Source organism: Nipponia nippon, unplaced genomic scaffold, assembly GCF_047370975.1.
Source record: "Nipponia nippon isolate SJK-2023a ecotype South Korea unplaced genomic scaffold, ASM4737097v1 scaffold_22, whole genome shotgun sequence".
NCBI lineage: Eukaryota > Metazoa > Chordata > Aves > Pelecaniformes > Threskiornithidae > Nipponia > Nipponia nippon.
In genome coordinates, this window is record NW_028262339.1 from 8,796,378 (window position 1) to 8,816,054 (window position 19,677).

Below are 19,677 nucleotides of genomic sequence, written 5' to 3' on the forward strand. Positions count from 1 at the left end.
AAAGGGATAGATTGTAAAAATAAAGTGTTATTATCATCGCCATTGCCATTGTCATTGTCGTTGTCGTCGTCTTCTTCACTTGTCTTCGCTTGTCTTCGCCTAAACTCATATGCGGAGTCCGTGTTTAATTGCCACAGGAAACTTGCCCTGCACAGACCCACTCTCTTCTGTGGACCTGGAAGAGCAGAAATACCAGGCATTTCTAGGGGGGGCAGGGGGCTGCTCCCATTATAAAGAAAACAGAGGCTCAGTTCCCCTGCTCTAGCCCACAGGGTTATTCTCCCTTCCTGGGACAAGGAAGAAAACCCAGGGCTCCTGGTCCCTGGTGTCTACACTGTGTTTGGTGGCACCTGGAGCCAAACACTGGCCAAAAAATGCCATGCCAGGACACACTCTATGTGGCTGCTTTTCCCAGCAGAGAAAACAACTAGAGCAGTGCAGGGCATGTGGAGCCAGCCATACTGCACAGAGAAACAGCTGGAGCAAAGCAGTCACGGGGCAACTGCAGCAGCAGGGCAGCACACAAGGGTTGTGGCAGTGCCCGAGGAGGTGGCTGGGGCAGGGCTGGGCCGGCACAGGCAGGTGGATGCCAAGGACAACAGCAGTGAAATGTGTGGGACAGAGCAAGGGCAGATACAGCTGCAGGGAGTCCCTGGGCAGGAGGACAGGACAGATCAGCCTCAGAGCAGGGAAAAGTCCTGGGGGGGAGCAGGAAGCAGGAGGAAACTGGGGAGAAGTGGGAGATCCCAGGAAAGGGAGAAACATGAAGGGGTATAGGAGGCACTGGGTGTACTGTCACTGACAGACTGCACTTTCCTGCTCCTCTGTAGGACAGACACCCACAGCCCCCAGGGACACTGTCCAGGCAGGGGTGGGTGCACGGGGAGAAGCAGAGCCCCATATCCACAGCATCCATCCAGCCTGGCGATAGCTGTGAGGAGATCCGAGCCCATCCTGGCAGTGGCTGGTTGTATGGGGGAGTTGGACCCATAACCCCATATGAGGTGGGGCTCGATATATGGGGAGATCAGATCCCCATGCCCTTGGCCCATCCACTCAGGGACTGGGTGCTATGGGGAGAGAGTCCCACATCTACAAGGTGCATCCAGGCAGGGCCCAGAGTAGGGGAGGTTGAGTACTGTGTCCATGGGGTCTGTCCAAGCCGTGCACCGGGAGCTCAGGGCCCCATAGCCCATGCAGGCGTGCACAGAGATGGCAGCTCGGCACCCACGGACCCTCCACAGGGGCCGGGGCTGGTGCATGCGGACATCAGGGCGTGCGGGTTCCCCGCCGCCCGCCGGTGCTCCAGCAGGGCTCGGCGGTGGTGGGTCCCAAGGAGTTAAGGGCTGTCTCCGCCCCGCCGGTGCCAGCGCTCGGAGCGGCGGAGGCGCAGCTCCGGGCCGCGGCGGGGGTCGGGGCTTCGCCGCGCCGCTGCCGGGCCATGAGCTCCGCGCGCTCCGCCGCGCCGCCAGCCCCGCGCCGCCAGCCCCGCGCCGCCGCCGCTAGCAACGCCCGGCGGGGGGCGCAGCGGCGCCCCGGCCGAGGATGTGAATGGCGCTGGGTGTGTTCGGCGGGACCGACATGGAGTGGGAGAAACTGCTGCGGCGGCCCGGGGAGAGCGAGGGGGAGGCTGCGGGGCCCTGGCCGGGCTGCGGGAGGCTGCGGCCCTCCTCGTACCGGGCGCTGCGCAGCGCTGTCTCCACCCTGGCGCGCATCGACGACTTCTACTGCGAGAAAATCGGGGCCGGCTTCTTCTCCGAGGTCTTCAAGGTGTGCGGGGCGGGAGCGGGAATGGCGGTCCCCGAGGCATCCCGGCGGGTTTGGGCATCCCCCGGGGAGCGCGGCTCCCACGCAGCCCTGGCCAGGCCCTCGTGGAGTGCGGGGGGGTTTGGGCCTCCAGCCCCGGCAGCTGGGCGAGGTTCGGGGGGGGGGGGCGAAGCGGTGCCGTGCGGCGAGGACCTGGGATGCTGGGGAGCCCCGTCCCCGCCGGGGGTGTCGTTCCTCCATCCCTCTGTACAGGGGGAGGGGAGCGTCGGTTTTGTTTACAGCCCGGAAAGGCTGAGCGCTCCGAAGCGATGCGGCGTGGGTCGCAGCGGGGCCGCGTGGGGGGGGGGGCGGGGCGCCGGTGGGGTGGGGGGCAGCCCAGCCCCGGGGACCCCTGTCAAAAGCCTGGAGCCCCGACCCCGCCAGGCCTAGGGTGTGCCTGTGGCAGGGGATGCAGGCAGTGTTTGCAGCCGGTCCGAGGTGGTTTCCAGCGTTGTTGGGCCTGCTCCAGCCTGCGCTGGGCAGGTAGATGTGTGGGGCGCCTCACGGGAGCCTCCTGAAGGTGACTGGGTCTGGGAGAGGGGTGTGATGCTGTAGAGCAGTGCGGGGGCTGGCCCCCAGCTGGGACCCCAGAGGCACCTTTGTCTCCTGTCCTCTCTGGGACTGCCGGAGCAGGGATGCCCGTGTGTGGCCCGCACCCTGGTTAGGGGTGCATGGGTGCTGGTGGGGAGCTCAGGGTCCCGACAGTGCAGCAGAGGTGTGTGGTGGTGGTACCCTGCCAGCCCATACGCTACTGCTGGGGCACGAGGGGCTGTGCCCTGCCCCGCTGCCGCTCCCTGTCCGAGGGGAGGTATGTGCATGTGTTGTTTTTGTCCTTGGCATTGCTCAAGGCGCTGCAAACCATCGGGCAAGTATTGCCCTTAAGCTGTGCTTCTAGTGGCTTTGTCCCCCTCAAAGAGCAGCTTTGGGCTGGGCAGGACCCCCACCACCTCCCACCACAGTCGCTGAGGTCCCAGGCAGCGCTGTGCTGTGTCCCCTGTGTGGGACCATGCTCCCATGTGCAGCATGGCTGGGCAGCTGCGTCCTGGCAGGAACCTGGAGTCCCTTCCCAGCCCTGGTGCCATTCCCCACTCAGCAAGGAGACCCCGAGACCCAGCTCCTCTGCAGCCACAGGAGAGGTGTCCTCTGAGGGGCTGTGGCAGACATGCAGAGGGGTCCCTCTCTTCCGTGCTCCCTCCTGCCCCTGCGGAGCTGTGGCCTCTGCTGGCCGGGTTCCTGCTATTGATCTCTGGCTTGGAGCTTGCAGCAGCACCTCGGAGCAGAGGGAGGCATTTAATAATGTCTGGCATGGATACGGCTCTTTAATAACGGATGCTCCCATGTCTTGGCCAGGCCACGGTCTCTCCTTACCTCGCTGTTTCTGCTTCCCCAGGCCCTGCAGGAGCCACAAAATGCTCCTTCTCCCACCCATTGTTCATGTTCTTGTGGGGCCACTTGCATGTAGGATTTGGGGGAGCGGCGGAGTTTGGGGGGTGGGAGCAGGATCAGGCGGCAGGAGCTGACGTGTGTGCATGCCGGAGAGGCAGGGGCAGGAGGGGGCCAGATGGGGCTTTGTGCTCATGTGGTGGGTTGAGTCCAAGATCTCAGCAAGATGGTGGGGCAGGCCTGGGATCTGAGCTGGGGTTTGGCTGCCTGAGCTTGTGAGGAGGATGTAGCTTGGCAGGGCAGCGCAGGACCCATTTTCCTCCCACCTCCCTTGTTCCTGCTGTGCTTTCCATGGCCATGGGCACTTGCGGCTCCCTCTTCCATGTGGCTGCTGGGTCCTGCCTCATTCCAGCCTTAGTGGGCATGGGGGACAGGGAGGGGACCTGGACATCTGTGTCCCTACCCAGGTAGCTCAGCTCTGGTGCACAGCCGAGCCAGGGCCAGGTGGGGTGCTGGGGTACCAGTGTTAAAGCCAAAGGGCTCAGCATCTGAGCCCTGGTGTCCCAAGCTCGCCCCTGGGTTGAGCCTTAGCTCGCTCCAGCCAAGCACTTCTCTTGGGAAGGCTGTCCGGAGTGGACAGGAGACATCGGTGATGGAAAGCTGCCCTTTTCCATGGGGGTTGTTCCCTGCCAATCCCCCGCTGTGCTGTAAAGCTGGGCTGTTTCCCTCTGGAGCAACTGGTTCCCATTGCCTTTCCCTGCACCATTTCAGAGGCACCAGACCCACCCATTTTCTTGCGTACATGGACACTGCAGCAAGCTGCCTCTCCATTTCCGATAGACTGAGCAGATTGAGCCAGGTGTGTTTGTGCCAGACATTTTCTCTAGCCCTTAAACCACTGTTGCATCTCTTCCCCAAATCCCTCTCTTACTTTCCTGCGTGCGGTCTGCAGCAGACACGGGGGCTGTGGGCAGTATCCTAGCTTCGCTCTCCCAGGGGCTGTATCGAGAGGTCTTCGCTTATCCAGCTCTGCCCCTTATGCCCCGCTGTCACACATCCTCCCAGAGACACCGCTTCCCAGGGCGCAGCCCTTCAGTGTGCTCAGCCCAGTGCCCTATTTCCATGGTGCAGGGGTGGGATTAGCAGCTCCCTGCGCTGCTGCCCACCCATCTCTGTTCACTTCCTAGCCAACTTTTGAGATTTTGCATTTACTCCCAATTTACCAATGCAACTAATGACACAACTCCCTCCCTCTTATCTGCTGCTCTTCATCAATGGACCTTGCCTTGTTTTACAAAGGAGGGTGGGGCAGTGTGACAGCACGAATGAGGAAACTAAGGCAGCTGGGGAGGAAGTGAATTTGCTGAGGTCAGCCAGCCACGACGAGGCCGGGAGCAGCCCTGGCCCCGCTGTCACCACTCGGGAGCCCCGGCACTGGAAATGCATTGTGCTGACTAGCCCAGGATCCACTGGCACCTCTCCTGCGCTGTCACGGGGTGTGCTCCGGGCTTGCCAGTGAGGCCTGGCGATGCCCTGCCACCACAGTGCGACGCCAGCACTGACCTGGCTCCTGCTGTGCCCACAGTGCCGCTCCTGAGAGTACTGGAGGTGAGGGCTACTGATGCTCGAGTGTTTGTCGGGAGCAGGTGCTATGGGCCCTGCTCCTTTTGCTTCCCTGGAGGAAGTCTATCTTAACCGATTCTGCTTTTTCTGTGATGAGCAGGTTTTCCAGTCCTGCCTAGTAAAAGACCTGTTGCGCTACTGGGATTCCCATGAGCTCAGACGCAGCCATTGCGGGCGGCTCTGGGATTACCAGTGGTGTTGCTAGCTCCCTTACCTGCCCTCCTGTTTTTTCCCACTGGGCTCCCCAGGGGTGAGGGGTGCAAGATGATGTCCCTGCGTGACTGTGCCTTGCCTGCACTGAGCTGGGGCAAGGGGACGTGCGCTGAGTAGGGCGATATGTGAGTCTGGCCCTGGTGCAGGGGGGGCTGGCTGCTGAGACCCCCGGGTGGGGGGGTGGCAGGTGGGGGGTTTGGCCTGTGTCTAGACCTAAGTGCAGGCTGCGGGGAGGGAGCAGGCCGTTTGCTCGTTCTGATTAGCATGCTCTTTAAATAAGACTCTAATTCTGCTGTTAAAAGAGCTCAGATCCCTTGTGCCCAGGCTGGGGCCACAGCCAGCCCAATCCCATCCCCCAGCCCCGCATGCTGGCAACAGATGGGATGGGGACCGACACGTTGCAGCACCCCGGCTCGGTTGCGATACCCCCACGAGGCGCCCGATGGAGGGGCTGTGCAGGGTACTGGAGGGCATCGGCGAGGGGCGAGGGCTCGCTTGGCTCCTGGGTGGGGGCCGGCGGCTTTGCCCCTCCCCCCGCACCCCGGCACGGCTGCCCGGCTGAACTCGGCTCCGGAGAATGCGCTGGGATTCCTGGGCACCATGCCAGAGCATGGAGAGGCGAGGGGGAACGCGGTCCTGCTCAGGGAGGCTCTGCTGCCCGTTCCCTTCCCCGGACGGCGGCAGGGAAGGAAACCCCCTTAGCACGGGGCTGTGTCCCGCCTGGGGTTGTGGCTTGCTCCCTCCTCTACTACGTCTGCTTCCAGAGCAGGGTGGCCGGGGCGCTGGGCTGGTGCTAGCACCTGGCCGGACTGGGTAAACTGGCCAGCGCATGTGTTACCGCAAACCGGTCCAAAAACTTTTCTAACACCAATTTGGCATTTAGAAAGTAGGCATTCTTGATTGCAGCGCTGGATGCATGGGGGATATCTTCACCTAACGTGCATACCGTCAAACAAAACTACAGCATATTTATCAGGCTACATGATTAGTATAAACCCACCTAAATTTACACTTACTGGTTAGTGATTAACATTGCATACACTATTGGTTTACTGTATTTAAATTACCCTCGCTTGCTATGTAAATTAGCACGCATGCTCCTTTCAGGTGTGGGGGGGCAAGTCTTTTCGGTCCTGAATTGAGTCGGTGGTCACGATCTCCCCTCGCCGCATTTACCTTTCACCCAGTTTCTGCAGTTTTAGCAAACTTCAGGCTTCTCTGGCCACTGTCCGGTCTTTGGTGCCAAGACGTTCCCTTTTATCAGCTTGTTAGCTCTTCTTCAAGGCTAGAGCTGTTAGTTTTCCACAGTTCGTTACTTATACAAACACTTTCCTATCTTTTAGCTCCCTCCCAAATTCCTTTCCCAAGGCACAAGTGGTTAGTAGTTTTGCTAATTGGAAAATTACTGTTTCTGCTTAGCTTTAGAAACTATTTACAACAGCATGTCGGTTTGCGTGGTACATTCTGCATATGCATGCACCATGTGTGCGCTATGTGTGGGTGCATGCAGTGTCTGTGAGCACTCTACATCTATGTACATGATACCCCAGCTAGGGTATCACACGTGGGAGGCCGCAGGGAGCCCAGGGGAGTGTAACCCCTTCCCTGCCGACCCGGGCAGGCCTTGAGCCACAGAGCATGCAGGGGAGACGGCAGGACGGTGCCTCACAAACGAGCTCAGGGTGCTGGACACCCTTGAGGAGGCCGTGCCCTGTGTGCGTGGGGCTGGGGCTGTCCTGGGAGCCCCTGGAGCCCTCCCTGCCCCTGGGGACAGAGTCCTGGAGCAGGGCGCCAGGGCAGCGCTGTGCCGGCCGGGGGCTCCTGGGGTCCCTGGGAGAAATCCCAGGGAAGGGGCTTTTACCAGACCTTCCCTCCCCCAAGCTGCCTCTCCTCCAGGATTAAGGCGTTAGACATCATATAGCTGTACTTGGACCTGACCCAGCCTATTGCAATGGCAGGAGGCTTATTAATGAGGAATTAAGCCACTGGCACGTCCCAGCTATGTGGGACTGAGCCGATGCCCGCTGGGAGCTGTTCCCTGATGCAGGGACACTGCTGCTGGTGGGGACCCGGCCATCCCCACAGTGCATGGTCACCAAGTGCCAGCACTGTACGTGCCGCCTGGCATTCCCATCGTGGGCATGTGGCGCTGGAGACTCACCGCCTGCAGCCATCCTGGTGGGGCTGAGCCTGCCTGCACCATTGAGCCAGGTTCTGGTGCCTGGCAGCTGCCGTTGCCAGCCAAACCAATCGAGCCAGTCCTGCCAGCCCCACACGGCATGGGAAGGCAGCGCTGCCACTGGACGAGCCGGGTCAGGAGCGCTGGGCTTTGCTGGGCAGCACCCAGCACTGGGGGTTTGGCGGGACTGGGGCGTCCTGCTGGCTTCATCTGCAGGGACAGCAGTGGGGTGCTCCCAGGCAGGTTCTGGCCTGGCCTGGGCTGGGCTGGGGCTCTGCAGGGAGCTGGAGGGGCCAAGGGAGACCCTGCCCACCCTGCTTTGGCTAGGCAGGTCCCCTCCTTAAAGCATGCACAGCCACTGGGGCCAGTCTGGGAGCCCTGTTTCTGTGACTGGTGCTGCCTCCAGCTGCCCCGTGTGTGGGGATGGGGCAGAGGGAAAGCAGGGATGGTGGAGATGGTGTGGGGGTGCCCCTTGCCCTGTCCGCTGGTGCAGGTGTGGGCCTGGGGATGGGACTGACAGTGGTGCCAGGCGCTGCAAGTGATGGGGTGGGGCGAGCTGGATGGTGGGCATAGGGAGGACCTGGGGTGCCATTAGATGGGGCGCTCTGGGTGCGCACAGGGCTGGAAGAGTGTGCTCCCTGCATCAGGGACTGCACCGTCACCCTGGGACAGGGTCTCCCCAAGCCCAGGCACTTTGTCCGGTGCTCAGTGAGGAAGAGGCAGGCCGGGGGTCCCAGCAGGCTGGCTGGAGCTGGTTGGGAGGTGACGTAGGTGTAACCGGAGTGGGGTGCCCATGGGCAGGTGGCTGCTGAATTATTCAGAGCCTCTCCATGAACTTAATGAGCTGGTGGTGGCATGGAGGGGTTGGCCGGGCTATTGCCTCTCGCTTCCACTCTGCCTGGGGCTGGTTTGGCCTTGGTGCATCCAGACATGAAGAAGGATCGTCATAAAGACCTAATTTCCCCCCAGGCCCTTTGGTGGCAGGGAGCTGTTGCCCATCCCCTGGGTATTGGGCACTGGACAGGTCCCCATCTCAGTGTGCATCCCAGGATGCTCCCTGAAGCGATGCCTGCTGTGGGGTGGGAAGAGAGCCCTGGAGGGCCCAGCACATTAGCCTCCCCCTGCTGTGATGGGGACAGGGGCCAAGCTGAGAGCAGGATGGGGGGCACTGAGGACCCTGCCTCTAGCCAGCCCTCTGTGTTTTGCCTGGGGAGGCGATCCCTGGGGCGTGGGGGTGTGGGGTGGGCCAGGGGCTGGCACCAGCATAGCAGCTTCAACCAGCATCGACTAAAAAGGAGAAGAGCAGGGAGCTGACGGCAGCGCCTAGGAATGCCTGCACCTCCATGCGTGGCTTAATGTGTGCCAGGACGCAGCTGGGACCTGCCAGGGTGTCTTCCCCCTCAGTTGCTGCTCCGGGAGGGTCCCATCCCACCACCAACGCCTGCTCAGGAGGGGACCCCCAGCACCGGCTCAGCCCCCTGGCATGGTGCTGGGGCAGGGGATCCCGTGTCTGTCCCTCGCCCTGCATGCGCCAGGGGCTGCCAGAGGACAGGGGTGTCCGTGCTTGTCTGCACTCCCAGCTGCTGTTCCTGGCGGGGGGCCAGGCCCCCAGCTCACATGGCAGTGTCGGGTTGGGGATGGCTAAATATACAGCCTTGTTCGAGCGCCGTGGCCCATGGGGCTGGGATCATGTGCCAGGGCAGTGTTGGCCACCTCTGGGCCTGGTTCGGGGGCAATGTGCCCCTTCTGTCCTCCACCCCATGCTGGTGGGGTCTAGCTGGGTGGTACTGACCTGAAAAAGCTCTCCCTGGTGCGCCCCAATCCTGCACCTGCCTGTCTTTGCAGCAGGGTTGGGGTCACAGCTTGCAGGAGCTGCCATTGCTTCTCTGGGAGGGCTGAGCAGTGTAGTGTGGTGGAGGGAGCGTGACAAGCAGGATGCCCTGGGGAGGATGGGGTTGTGCGTCGTCAGCATTGGGGGTCCTTGGGGTGCTGCTGTGCTGGGAGAGCCCCCCCCTAACCCTAGCAGTCCCTGAGGTGCCCCATGCCTTGGATGTGTGGGGTGCTTAGCTCCAACCTCTAGGGCTGGGGGTGGGCACCAGGTGCAGGCTGGCATCTGGGGGGCTCTGTGGAGACACGGGGCTCAGCCACCCCTGTACTCCCCTCCAGGTGCAGCACCGCCAGTCTGGACAGATCATGGTGCTGAAGATGAACAAGCTGACCAGCAACCGGAGCAACATGCTGCGGGAGGTGCAGCTGATGAACCGCCTCTCGCACCCCAACATCCTCAGGTAGGACCTGCTCCCCCACTGCCATCCCCAGTCGGAGCTGCTGCCAGGGCTGGGCAAGCTCCTGGGGCTGGGCCTCACCACAGCCATCTTCAGGTCCCCTCTGTCTCACAGGTTCATGGGGGTGTGCGTGCACCAAGGACAGCTGCACGCGCTGACAGAGGTGAGAGTGGGGTGACAGCCATGAGTCTTGGGGATCCTGTGGGCAGGGCCTGGGGAGGGGACAGCAATGGCTATGGGGACACTTTCTCAGCCAGTGGTACGTGTGCAGGGCAAGGTATGCTGGGGGGCTGTGCCGTGAGGTGGTTGGAAGATGCGTTGGGGTGAGAGATGGGGATCCAGCTTTATGGGGGGGGGGGGCAGTGATGCAGTGGCCTGGCTCTTCCCATCAGTACATCAACGGTGGGAACCTAGAGCAGCTGCTGGACAGCCCTGTGCCCCTCTCCTGGTCCATGCGTGTCAAGCTGGCCCTCGACATCGCCCATGGCCTGCACTACCTGCACTCCAAGGGCATTTTCCACCGTGACCTCACCTCCAAGGTACAGGGCATTTCCGCTGCCCTTGTTGTCCCATACACACATTGCTGCCTGGGCACAGCTGGCCGAGGAGCAGGAGGCTGCGCTGTGCCCAGGGCATTCCAGGAGCAGTGGCTGACAAGGCAGGGCTGGCACGGGTGGTGTGACAGGAGTCCTCCTGTGCCCCCAGAACTGCTTGGTGCGCTGCGAGGCCAATGGCTACACGGCTGTGGTGGGTGACTTCGGCTTGGCAGAGAAGATCCCCATCTACAGGTGCGTGGGCAGCATCCACCCATCAGTCTTTGGAGTAGGGGGTTTACAGCCCACTTGGAGCAGGAGCTGGGGAGGGATGGACTTTGGGGTGCAGCTAGAAGGGCAGGGATTAGGAACAGTGGGGGTGGTCCTCATCGGTGGGGACTCATTGGACAGAAGGACACATTTGGGGCTGGCTAGGAGGGGATGGAGAAAGAGATTGTGTGGGTGGGGAGACATGAGTTCGTGGGGTGCATGGAGGAGGGTTGGCCCAGGAAAGGAGATGGAGATGGTGATTCGGGCTGCCCCAGCGGGAGGATGGGAGGTGGGACAGGGGCAGGGGCCTGCAGGCAGCCCCTGACGTCCCACCACGTCCCCCAGCGAGGGCAGCGAGAAGGAGCCGCTGGCCGTGGTGGGCTCCCCGTACTGGATGGCGCCTGAGGTGCTGCGAGGGGAGATCTACAATGAGAAGGTAATTCACTGTGGCTGCTGTGTGTGGGGCTTTATCCAGGCTTGTGCCACTGGCGGTTTGCAGGATTTGCGGCCCTGGGGGCGGTCAGGCACACAGAGGGAAGGAACTGGGCATCCCTCAGGAGCAAGGTTGCAGGGCCCCCGGTGTGGCTTCATGGGGAGGAGGGGGGCTATGGGTTTACAGAAGGGTGGGCATGTCACCTCGGGGCTGCAGGGCCACCCCCCCAGTGACACCCTGCTCTCTGCAGGCTGATGTGTTCGCGTACGGCATCATCCTGTGCGAGACCATTGCTCGCGTCCCCGCTGACCCCGACTACCTGCCCCGCACCGAGGTGACTCCTGGGATGGGGAGGGAGGGCAGCAGGCAGCAGCACCGCGGCTGGGGCCACTTCACCAAACTAGGGGGACCATCCTCCTGCACAGGGCAGAGCCCCATGTGCAGGAACTGCCCCATGTCTCGGGGCAGGGGTGCTGTGTCCCAAATGTCTCCTGGCAGCAGGTGCTGATGCCCAGGGAGGGATGCTCTCTAATGATAACTTATCCTCGGAGCCCAGAGTCAGCCCGGGTGGGAGAAGGGGACGGTTGAATTCAGGCAGAGAGCAGGAGGGATCTGTGTCCCAGCATCCCCCAGCCTTGACCCAACTTGGGGTGCTGCCAGGTCTGCAGCCCTGGGTGACATGCAGTCAGTGCAGCAGGTGGGGGAGGCCAGGCCACCCTGGGTCCCCTGGGCTATGTGGTGCCCCAGGGGACCTGGCCTCACTCTTCCTCCTTTCCCTGGCGCAGGGTTTTGGCCTGGACGTCACCACTTTCCGTACCATGGTGGGAACTGACTGCCCAGCGGCCTTCCTCCAGCTCGCTTTCCACTGCTGCAGTGTGAGCCTCCCATCTCCGCTGCCAGGGCAGCTGGGCAGGACAGGCAGCCTTGCCTGCACAGGGGGAGAGGCAGGGAGCTGCCTTTGCTGGGCAGGGCGCCCTGGGGTGCTGGGGGGGGCTGCAGATCTCACAGGGAACCCCTCCTGCCCGCAGATGGAGCCCACCTCCCGCCCCTCGTTCCTGGAAATCACACAGTGCCTGGAGGGCATCCTGCAGCACCAGCCGGGTGCCGAGGGCACTGGGGCCACCCTCTTCAGCGGCAGAGAGAGCCTGCCCGTTCCTGGGACGGCGGCCACGCTCAATGGTATGTGGGCACCCCGAGGGCAGGCCATAGGGGTGTGCAAGGAGGGGGGCTGTGGGGTGTCCCATCCTACCCTGGCAGCCATCAGGGAAGGGGTTGCACGAGTTCTGCAGGATGGAGTCGATTGCTGTTTCCCCCCCCGGGGTGCGCCTCTGGGTTGTTGGGTGCCTGGCACCCCATGGCACCCTGTGCCAGTAGCTGCTGGCAGCTGGTAACCCGCTCCTGTGCCTGTGCCCAGGGGTAGGCAGGAGGGCAGCCAGCCATGCTGAGCAGTTGCCCCTGCACGAGCTGGGGACACAGCACCTGCAGCCGGACCAGTGCCTGTCCTGCAGCCAGTCCGACATGTTCCCCCCCATATTGCCCACCCTACTGCGGCCGCTGGAGCCTTACGGCAGGGCCAGGACCAAGGAGCCGCTGCCCCGCGTCAACCCCTTCTCCCAACGTGAGGACCTGAAGGGAGGGAAGATCAAGCTCTTCGACACACCAAGCAAGTCGGTCATCTCGCTCACCTTTGACCTGCCGCCCCCCGCCCCGCTCCAGCTCAGCACCCCCGTAACGCCTGAGCCCACCATGGAGGTGCAGTGTGACTTCTTGGCCCCTGCTGCCACCCCCTGCAAGTGCTACTCACTGCCTGACTCCCCTGAGCTGCCCCGCCAAGGGGGCCTGGCGCTGGACGTAGGGTCTCCCCATCCCACCGCCAACCCCCAGCCACCTGCCCTCCTCCTCCCTCTGGCTTGGGGACGAGCCTCCACCCCCATCCCCGGGGCAGAGGAGTGGATGGACTGCGGCCCCGACAGGCCCGAGCTGCCGCAGCCCCCTCCGCCACCCCCCAACAGCAACTTCATCCGCACAGCAGCCTCGGGTGCCCAAACCTGGCAGCCAGAGCCGCGAGCCCCCAATGGGCTCCTCTTCAACAACAACCACGTGGTGGTGAGCAAACCCCTGGCTTGGGGCAGCGGGCTGGAGCGCGGCTTCTCTGAGCTCAGCATCCCCCACGCAGCAGCGCTGGAGCAGATGGAGTGCACAGCCATGCTGACCGGGCATGGCTCCGGCACTGTGCTGGAGCAGAACGAGGTGCTGCCCTGCCCCGACTGCTGCCTAGGTCCCTTCAGCTTCAGCTTGGCCTCCATCTGCCACCGGCCGACACCCAGCCCGCCCCACTACCAGAACCTCAACTGCGAGGCCAAGAGCCTCCTCTGCCACGACCGGGGCTGCCACCAGAAAGCCCCAGGGCCAGTGCTGGCGGAGCCCAGCTTGAAGCTGCCGGAGGCATAGTCCTAGTGCTGGGGGCCCCTGAGAAGCAGGGCTGCATCTGGCCGCCCCTCAGACCCCCTCACAGATGCAGCACTGGGCAGGTGCAGGAGCCTGGCGCATCCCTGCAGTCTGTCCTCGCTTGCTCAGCACTTGGTAGCTGCGGTGCCCTGTGCCATGGCCACCATGATGCTGCTCAGGCGCCCCTCCCGCCAGGATTGTCCTCAGAGGTCTGTGGGGAGCCCCAGGGGTGGGCTGGGTCCCTGCCAGAGACTGAAGTGCAATAACACCCCTGCCCCGGGCACACTCCAGCACTGCCCTGGGCAGCAGAGCTGGTCCCCCGCAGGGCCCCCAGGGCTCAAGCCCTGGATGCGGGACCCCCCCTTCCCCAAGGGCTCACCCCTCTGCAGGCTCTTGCCAAGGGGTGTGCAATGAGCTTGGAGCCCCCCGTGGCCCCCCCAGGCCAGGGGGTGAGTGGGGCTGGGCTGGGGGCAGAGGGGTCAGTGTGCATATGTGTGTGTTGGGGGACCCTGTGGGGCTGGTGGGTGTCCCCATGCTTCCTCACAAGCATGGGGAGCACACCCAGTCCCTGACATGGGGAAAGGCGTGCAGGGGACTGGGAAAGGGGCAATACCCATGGGGCAGTGCCCAGGGAGGATTGCCAGTGCTGGGGCTGCCCCCTGCCTGCCCAATGACGAGGGCTGGTTGCTGAGCCGTCACAGTGCCCTGTGTCCCCCTGGCACGGGGTCAGGAGCGGGGTGCTGGCAGAGGGGCTGGGGTGCCATCCTGCCCAACGTCCCACCCCAGAGCCTTCCAGATGGCTGGGGGGGAAGGGGCCAGTGGACAGCATGGCCGGGCTGCCCAGCCCCTGGCAAGGGTGGGAACCGGCTTTCCTCCCCTCCACACAATGCACTGGTGAATGCAAAACTCTTGTGTTTTATATTATTATTAATAATAATTCCTAGTAATATATACCCAGCTTATTTAAAAGTGTTCAATAAAACCTGAATGTCCCAGCAACCCGGGCTGCCGCTTCTGTCTCTCAGATGCATGTTGGACGGGGAGGGGAGCCCCACCCCAGAAGGTGGCACAGGCTTGTCCAGGGCTTCTGGGGTCCCCCCTTGGGGACCATGAGCCAGCCTGGCTCAGCCCCAGGTCTTAATGCCCCCAAAGTGACCATTTCTGTTGAAATCGCTTCAGTCAAATTCCCATTTATTATTTAGGTTCGTGGGGTTCGTGCCCTTGAGTCTGTGTTTGTGGTGGTACACAAGAAAGCAAAGAGCAGACAAGCTGTGTCTCTTTATTGCTACAAAGTGGGTTCAGCTAGCGGACAAGACAGTGACACGTGCCACCTCCAAAACACCTGCCTTTAACACCCTTTTGCTCTTCAAGCAAGCTAATTCACATAGCAATTAATCAACTATATATGGCATGCACAACCCCATAATAAACTGAGAGCATCTTCGCCTGGTTGAACATTACTTCCTCTGCTCTTGCCTGGCTGCAGTGTTACATTAGGGCTATTTTGCTTAATCTTTGCACATGCACGTGTGTAGTAACTATTTAAAGTCCTGATGATTTGTCTTGCAAAGCATCTGTCTGCTGCAAGTGCTTTTGCTTTTGAAAGGCACTGTCACATAGTACAATCCTAAAGGTCACTGCTCTACTTCCTAATTAGCAAAAACACCCCAACTGCCAGCACAGGCGCCGGCCAGTTCAGGTGCAGCTTCTCTCCTTTGCCAAGGCTGTTGCTTGCTGGGTTGCCTGAAAGCTGGGGCCAAGCTGCTCCCGGGATGGGGCCAGGCAGAAAGTCCCTGCCATGGGGAGGGGACCTGGCCAGGTGCGGGGCTGTGCCATCCCCTGCTCCCACGTCCTTGCATCCCTGCACCACAGCTCGCTCCATGCTGGGGCTGTTGCACAGCTGCAGTGCTGAGCATCAGAGCTCGCTCCACTCTGCATCCATGGTGCGCCAGCCCCTGTGCTCAGGAAGACCCTGTACCCTGTGCAGGTGTGGGGCTGAGCTGTGGGGCCCATACCACTCTGCTGAAGCATGTCAGCTGGGGGGAAACAGTCACTGCCACCGCCACCGAGCATCACTGTGGCCAGGGGAGCATGCAGGAAGGACCTGGGTGGCCCCTGGGCAGGGGTCTGCAAGAGGGAAGGGGGTTGCTCGTGTGGATGGGACATCCCAGGCAGGGGTTCAGCAATGCTGAAACAGAGGCAGCATGGGGCGCGGGTGCTGCAAGGGAAGGCAGAGGGTGAGGGTGAGGTGCTGCCCAGCCTCCCCTGCATGCAGTGAGACTGGGAAGGCAGCTTGCAAAGGGGTTTCCCCCATCTTGCCCCTTTGCTGCCCCACAGCTTGGGTGGGGGGGGTGTCTCTTGAGCTACCGCAGACCAGGGGCTGCTGTGGCAGCGAAGGGATGGAGGCAGGCTCTGTCCAGCATGGGATGTGCCTGCATCCTTCTCCCTTTCCTGCCAAGCCAGGGGTCAACATGCCTCACGCAGAGGCTCAAGCTCCCTGCTTTCCTCCATGCACATCCCATGGGCCCCACGCACCCCAGGGCACGGCAGAGCCTGGCATGGGCACACTCACCGCAGCGGTGCCAGGGCCAGCAGCCATCGTCATATGAAAGGGGAGCTTGGCCCTGCCACCTTCTCGCAGATCCAGAGGTGCAAGTCATCAGGACCGGCGCACTGGGTGGGTTTGATGTTCCCACGGCTTATTATGGCACAGGACCCATTCAACTTTGACTGCCATGGCCTGGATGGAGAAATGGCACATCAGGGGGCTGCCACCGCACTATCCACTATCCCCTGCCAAGGGCTGTAGGCAGCCTGGGCCACCTACGGGTTCCCTCTTGCATGCTCGCTGGGCAGGGGTTGAATGCTGCAAAGCAGGGATCCCCCAGTCCTCCCCTACTGATTTCACAGGCTGAAGCCTCAGCCGATGTCCCTGTCCTCCCTCGGGCAGGCTGAGAAACCCCTCTGCCTGAGGTTTGCATTACTTGTGACTCCCTTTAGCCTCCCCCCTGCTTGAATCTCAGCCTTGCAGCTGGGGGATATTTCATCCCTGCAGCACCTGGTGGTGGGGAGAGCCCAGTCCTCCCCGAGGGCACGTGGATGGCTGGAGGAGCTGCCCATCCGGCAGCTGCAGCACTGCTCTGGGCTGTGGGGCTGAGGATGGAGGGGCAGGCAGCGAGCAGGGGCTGGGTACCCAGCACCTCGGCCAGATAGGTCTGTTCCTCCCCACTGCTCTCAGGCACCGCAAGAGGAAGTGGTGGTGAGCTGGGGAGAGGGTGCACATGGCGGGGAGGAGCCCAGGACCCTCTGCGGGCGGGAAGGCTTGATTTCCCCTCGAGGAGGGATCGGGGTGGCACGTGGATGAAGGGGGCTAGGGTGACCCTTCTCACTGCTTCTTGCTCATGCAAGCTCTGCACATGCCCCCCCCAAGGCTTGACTGTCCTTTTGCATGGCCTTCGAGCATTTCATCACACTGCTGCACCTGCCTCCCTTTGGCCTCAGCTGCTTTGATGCTCTTTGTTGCACAGTTCTTGTGCCCGGGACTGGGTACTATTGGGATTTAAAATGCTTCCTAAAGACGTGCTGGAGGAGATGGGGTTTTGGCAAGAGGCTGTGCCACCAGGTACCTTTCATAAAGGGAACCGTCCACCCAGAACCAGGCATCTGAGATCCCCTCGCCTTCCGGGTCCCCTTCCTCCAGCCAGCTGTAGTCGTACCAGGGGAAGCTGCTCTTCTGCAGCCTGATCCAGTATGGGATGTCTGCATTCTTCAGGAAGGTCTGAGGAAGGGGAAAAAGGGCCTTTTCATGGCTTTTCCACAGCATCTACGGACTGCAGTGTCTGCAGGGGGTAGTCATCTCCCCAAGGAGCCCCTGGGGCCAGAGCTCCATGGGGCAGGACAGCTGAGCAGCCCCAGTGCCCCGCTCCAGCCTGGGCAGCATCCAGGGGTGCCAGAGCCTCTCCATCCCACATCCACCACCAGCCATGTGCTCCAGTGATCGGCCTTGCACCCTCCAATGTTTTGGCAGGGTAGGGGCCCCCAGAGTGGTGCTGGCCCACCTGGGGATCCCAGGGCTGGATGCACCAGCTCCTGCCCTTGGCTCCCCCAGCACCCTATCGGCACAGTCCAGCAACTCCAGGATTTGGTGACCAGGAGCTGAGAATATTTCTTCTCGCACTTGTCTCTGCTGTCCTCCCATGTCTTCTTCTCCAACGAGATGAAGAGGCACTTGCCCCTGTACAGCAGCCAGCCTGAGGGGCAGCAGTCTGGGGCAGGGGCACAGCTCAGGTGCTTGCTCAGCCACAGATGCCCGGGGGGGGGGCCCAGCCTGGACCAGGAACAGCCCCCACATCTCCCCAGCAGACATCGCAGGCTCAGCCTCTGCTCCAGGCATAGCTTCAGCCTTTGGACCACCCCGTCCCCACCACACGGCCAAAAAGCCAGTGCTCATGCCTTGGCACTGCATCTGCTGAGGGGGTGCTGGGGTCCCCTGGGGCACCCCATCCCTGGTCCACCATTGCCCTACCTATAGCCACGCAGGAGCGCAGAATGGCCACAGTGCTCTCACTGTTGTTGAGCTTCCCCTGCACCTCCTGCATCTCCTTCTCCATCTTCCCCAGGACACCCATGATGCGCACCAGCTCTGCATCCCGGCTCCCCAGCTCCAGCTGGCTGCTGTTGCCTTCCTGCCATGCTCGCTGTAGCTCCGCTCTGGCCCACGCCAGCTCCAGCTGCATCTGTTCCAGGCTCTGCTCCTGCGCACTCACCTCCTGTGAGAGGTGGCCCCACTCGGCCGCGTGCTCGCAGGAGGCATCCTGCAGGCTGCGGGTGACCTGCCAGTCTGGGGGCAGTCTAGATGAGCTGGGGCATGGGGATGGGACAGCCCGAGCAGGGGGACACAGGACTGACCCTGCTCAAGGGGTAGTGTGGGCATGGCTGGGTTGGGCAAGGCAGGGAGGTGTCCATGCTGGATGGGAAAGGATGGGAAAGACAGCACAGGGAAGTGTATGGTCCTGGGCAGGATCTGGCAGGGGAGAGCAGGGCAAGGCAGGGCAGGGTGTAGGAGCAGACAGAGAAGGGCAGGGACAGGGAGAGTGCAGCAATATGAGGCTGGGCAAGGCCTGGAAGGGAAGGGAAAGGAGCAGAAAGGGAGAACAAGGTGGGGAAGATGGGTGATGGGAAGCAAAGGAGGCACCCATGACATACTAGGGATACAAGACAGTGTGGGGCAGATGGGGCAGAGGGACCTAGCCCCAAGCAATTTATGTGGGCATCCCTCTATTCACCCACTTATTCACCCACGGCCCACCCTAGCCCAGCTGCCTCCCTCTCCCTGTGCTGCCCAGCCACCCCCAGCCCTGACAGCACCCACCCCCCTGACTCAGCAAGCCCCCAGGGCCACAGTGGCCACCAGCAGAAGCAGGCAGGTTGCCAGCAGTCCCACAGGGATGCACCACCACCGGGACCAGCACCCTGCAAGACACAACCAACCACGGGCATCACCTGCTGCCACCTCCAACTGGAAACCAGGAAACCCTTGGCAGCCCCCAGACCTCCCGCCTGCAGGCAGCAGAATGGCAGTGTGATGGCACAGGTGGCACGATGTAGGCACTTCCTCTCTTCAAGGATGGGAGCGGGAGCACCCTGAAACACCACCCACTACCCGAGCCAGGACCTCCCCGAGTCCCCTGGGCTCCAGCCGGGCACTCACCTGGGCTGGGCTGGGCCCTGTCCCCATCCTGTCCCACTGGCGCCAGCTGCACATTCTCATAGGGGCTCTCTGCCTCGTCCATGCCAAGGGCTGTTGGAGGAAGGCAGGGGAGAGTGGCTGAGTCCATGGGGCTGGGCATGGTGGGGGCATCAGGAGCGTTCCCACGGGCTCTCACCTACCTCCAGTGCCTGGCTGGCCGCGCTCTGGCCCCTCATCACCTTGGCAAACCTCAGGTCAGCATAAACCATGATCTGGGCCATGTGGGCAAGCGCTGGGCAAGCCCTAAGCCCTGCTGCCTCCCACCCTGCCTTTGGGATGCCTTTTGGAGATGGTCCTGCTCCCCTGTGATTGCGCCGTCTCTTGGAGGTGCAAAGGAGAAGTGCGGCCAGCGTCTGCAGAAGCAGAAGTTTGCTCTGAGCTGTAGCAGATGGGACCAGTGAGGCATGGCTGTGGGGACCAGCACCCTCTCATTGGTCCGTCCCCTCCCACGCTCTGAAAGTGTTCACGGTCCCACCAGGCACGCAGCAGGTCCAGGGCAGCGCAGTCTGAGGTCAGGGCACTGACAGAGCAAGGATGGACCCAAATCCCTGGGCCAGGGGAGAGCTGGAGGAGAGCAGGGCCATCCTGGACACAGGAATACATTGCCCTGGGGCCAGCCCTGTGGAGGGCTGAAGGTCTCTGCGGATGCAGCTTTCCCCTCCCAGACTCTGGGTATGGGAATTTCCCCATGATGTAGTTTGTGCCACTGCCTCTCATCCTCTCCCTGGTCCCCTCCTAGAAGACCCCAGCTCCAG

General features: G+C 62.2%; 2 protein-coding genes across 3 annotated transcripts; one reads left to right on the plus strand and one right to left on the minus strand.

The window, feature by feature from the left end:
- Window positions 1-1,493: 1,493 nt before the first annotated feature.
- On the plus strand, window positions 1,494-14,161 carry LOC104009168 (dual specificity testis-specific protein kinase 1). Of its 2 annotated transcripts, XM_087760371.1 has the most exons (10): window positions 1,494-1,770; window positions 9,371-9,492; window positions 9,604-9,652; window positions 9,882-10,028; window positions 10,195-10,277; window positions 10,638-10,728; window positions 10,976-11,059; window positions 11,511-11,600; window positions 11,754-11,904; window positions 12,140-14,161. In XM_087760371.1, the coding sequence occupies exons 1-10, from the start codon at window positions 1,552-1,554 to the stop codon at window positions 13,174-13,176; spliced, it is 2,073 nt and encodes a 690-aa protein (XP_087616497.1). In that variant the 5' UTR covers window positions 1,494-1,551; the 3' UTR covers window positions 13,177-14,161. The 2 variants fall into 2 exon arrangements, with proteins under 2 accessions (XP_087616497.1, XP_087616498.1); XM_087760372.1 differs by lacking the exon at window positions 10,976-11,059.
- A 1,613-nt stretch (window positions 14,162-15,774) lies between these two features.
- LOC104009167 (B-cell differentiation antigen CD72) lies at window positions 15,775-19,143 on the minus strand. Its single transcript, XM_009461119.1, has 7 exons — window positions 19,059-19,143; window positions 18,884-18,973; window positions 18,559-18,645; window positions 17,699-18,013; window positions 17,291-17,438; window positions 16,800-16,952; window positions 15,775-15,913 (listed from the first exon to the last, which is right to left on the minus strand). The coding sequence occupies exons 1-7, from the start codon at window positions 19,141-19,143 to the stop codon at window positions 15,775-15,777; spliced, it is 1,017 nt and encodes a 338-aa protein (XP_009459394.1).
- Window positions 19,144-19,677: the final 534 nt, after the last annotated feature.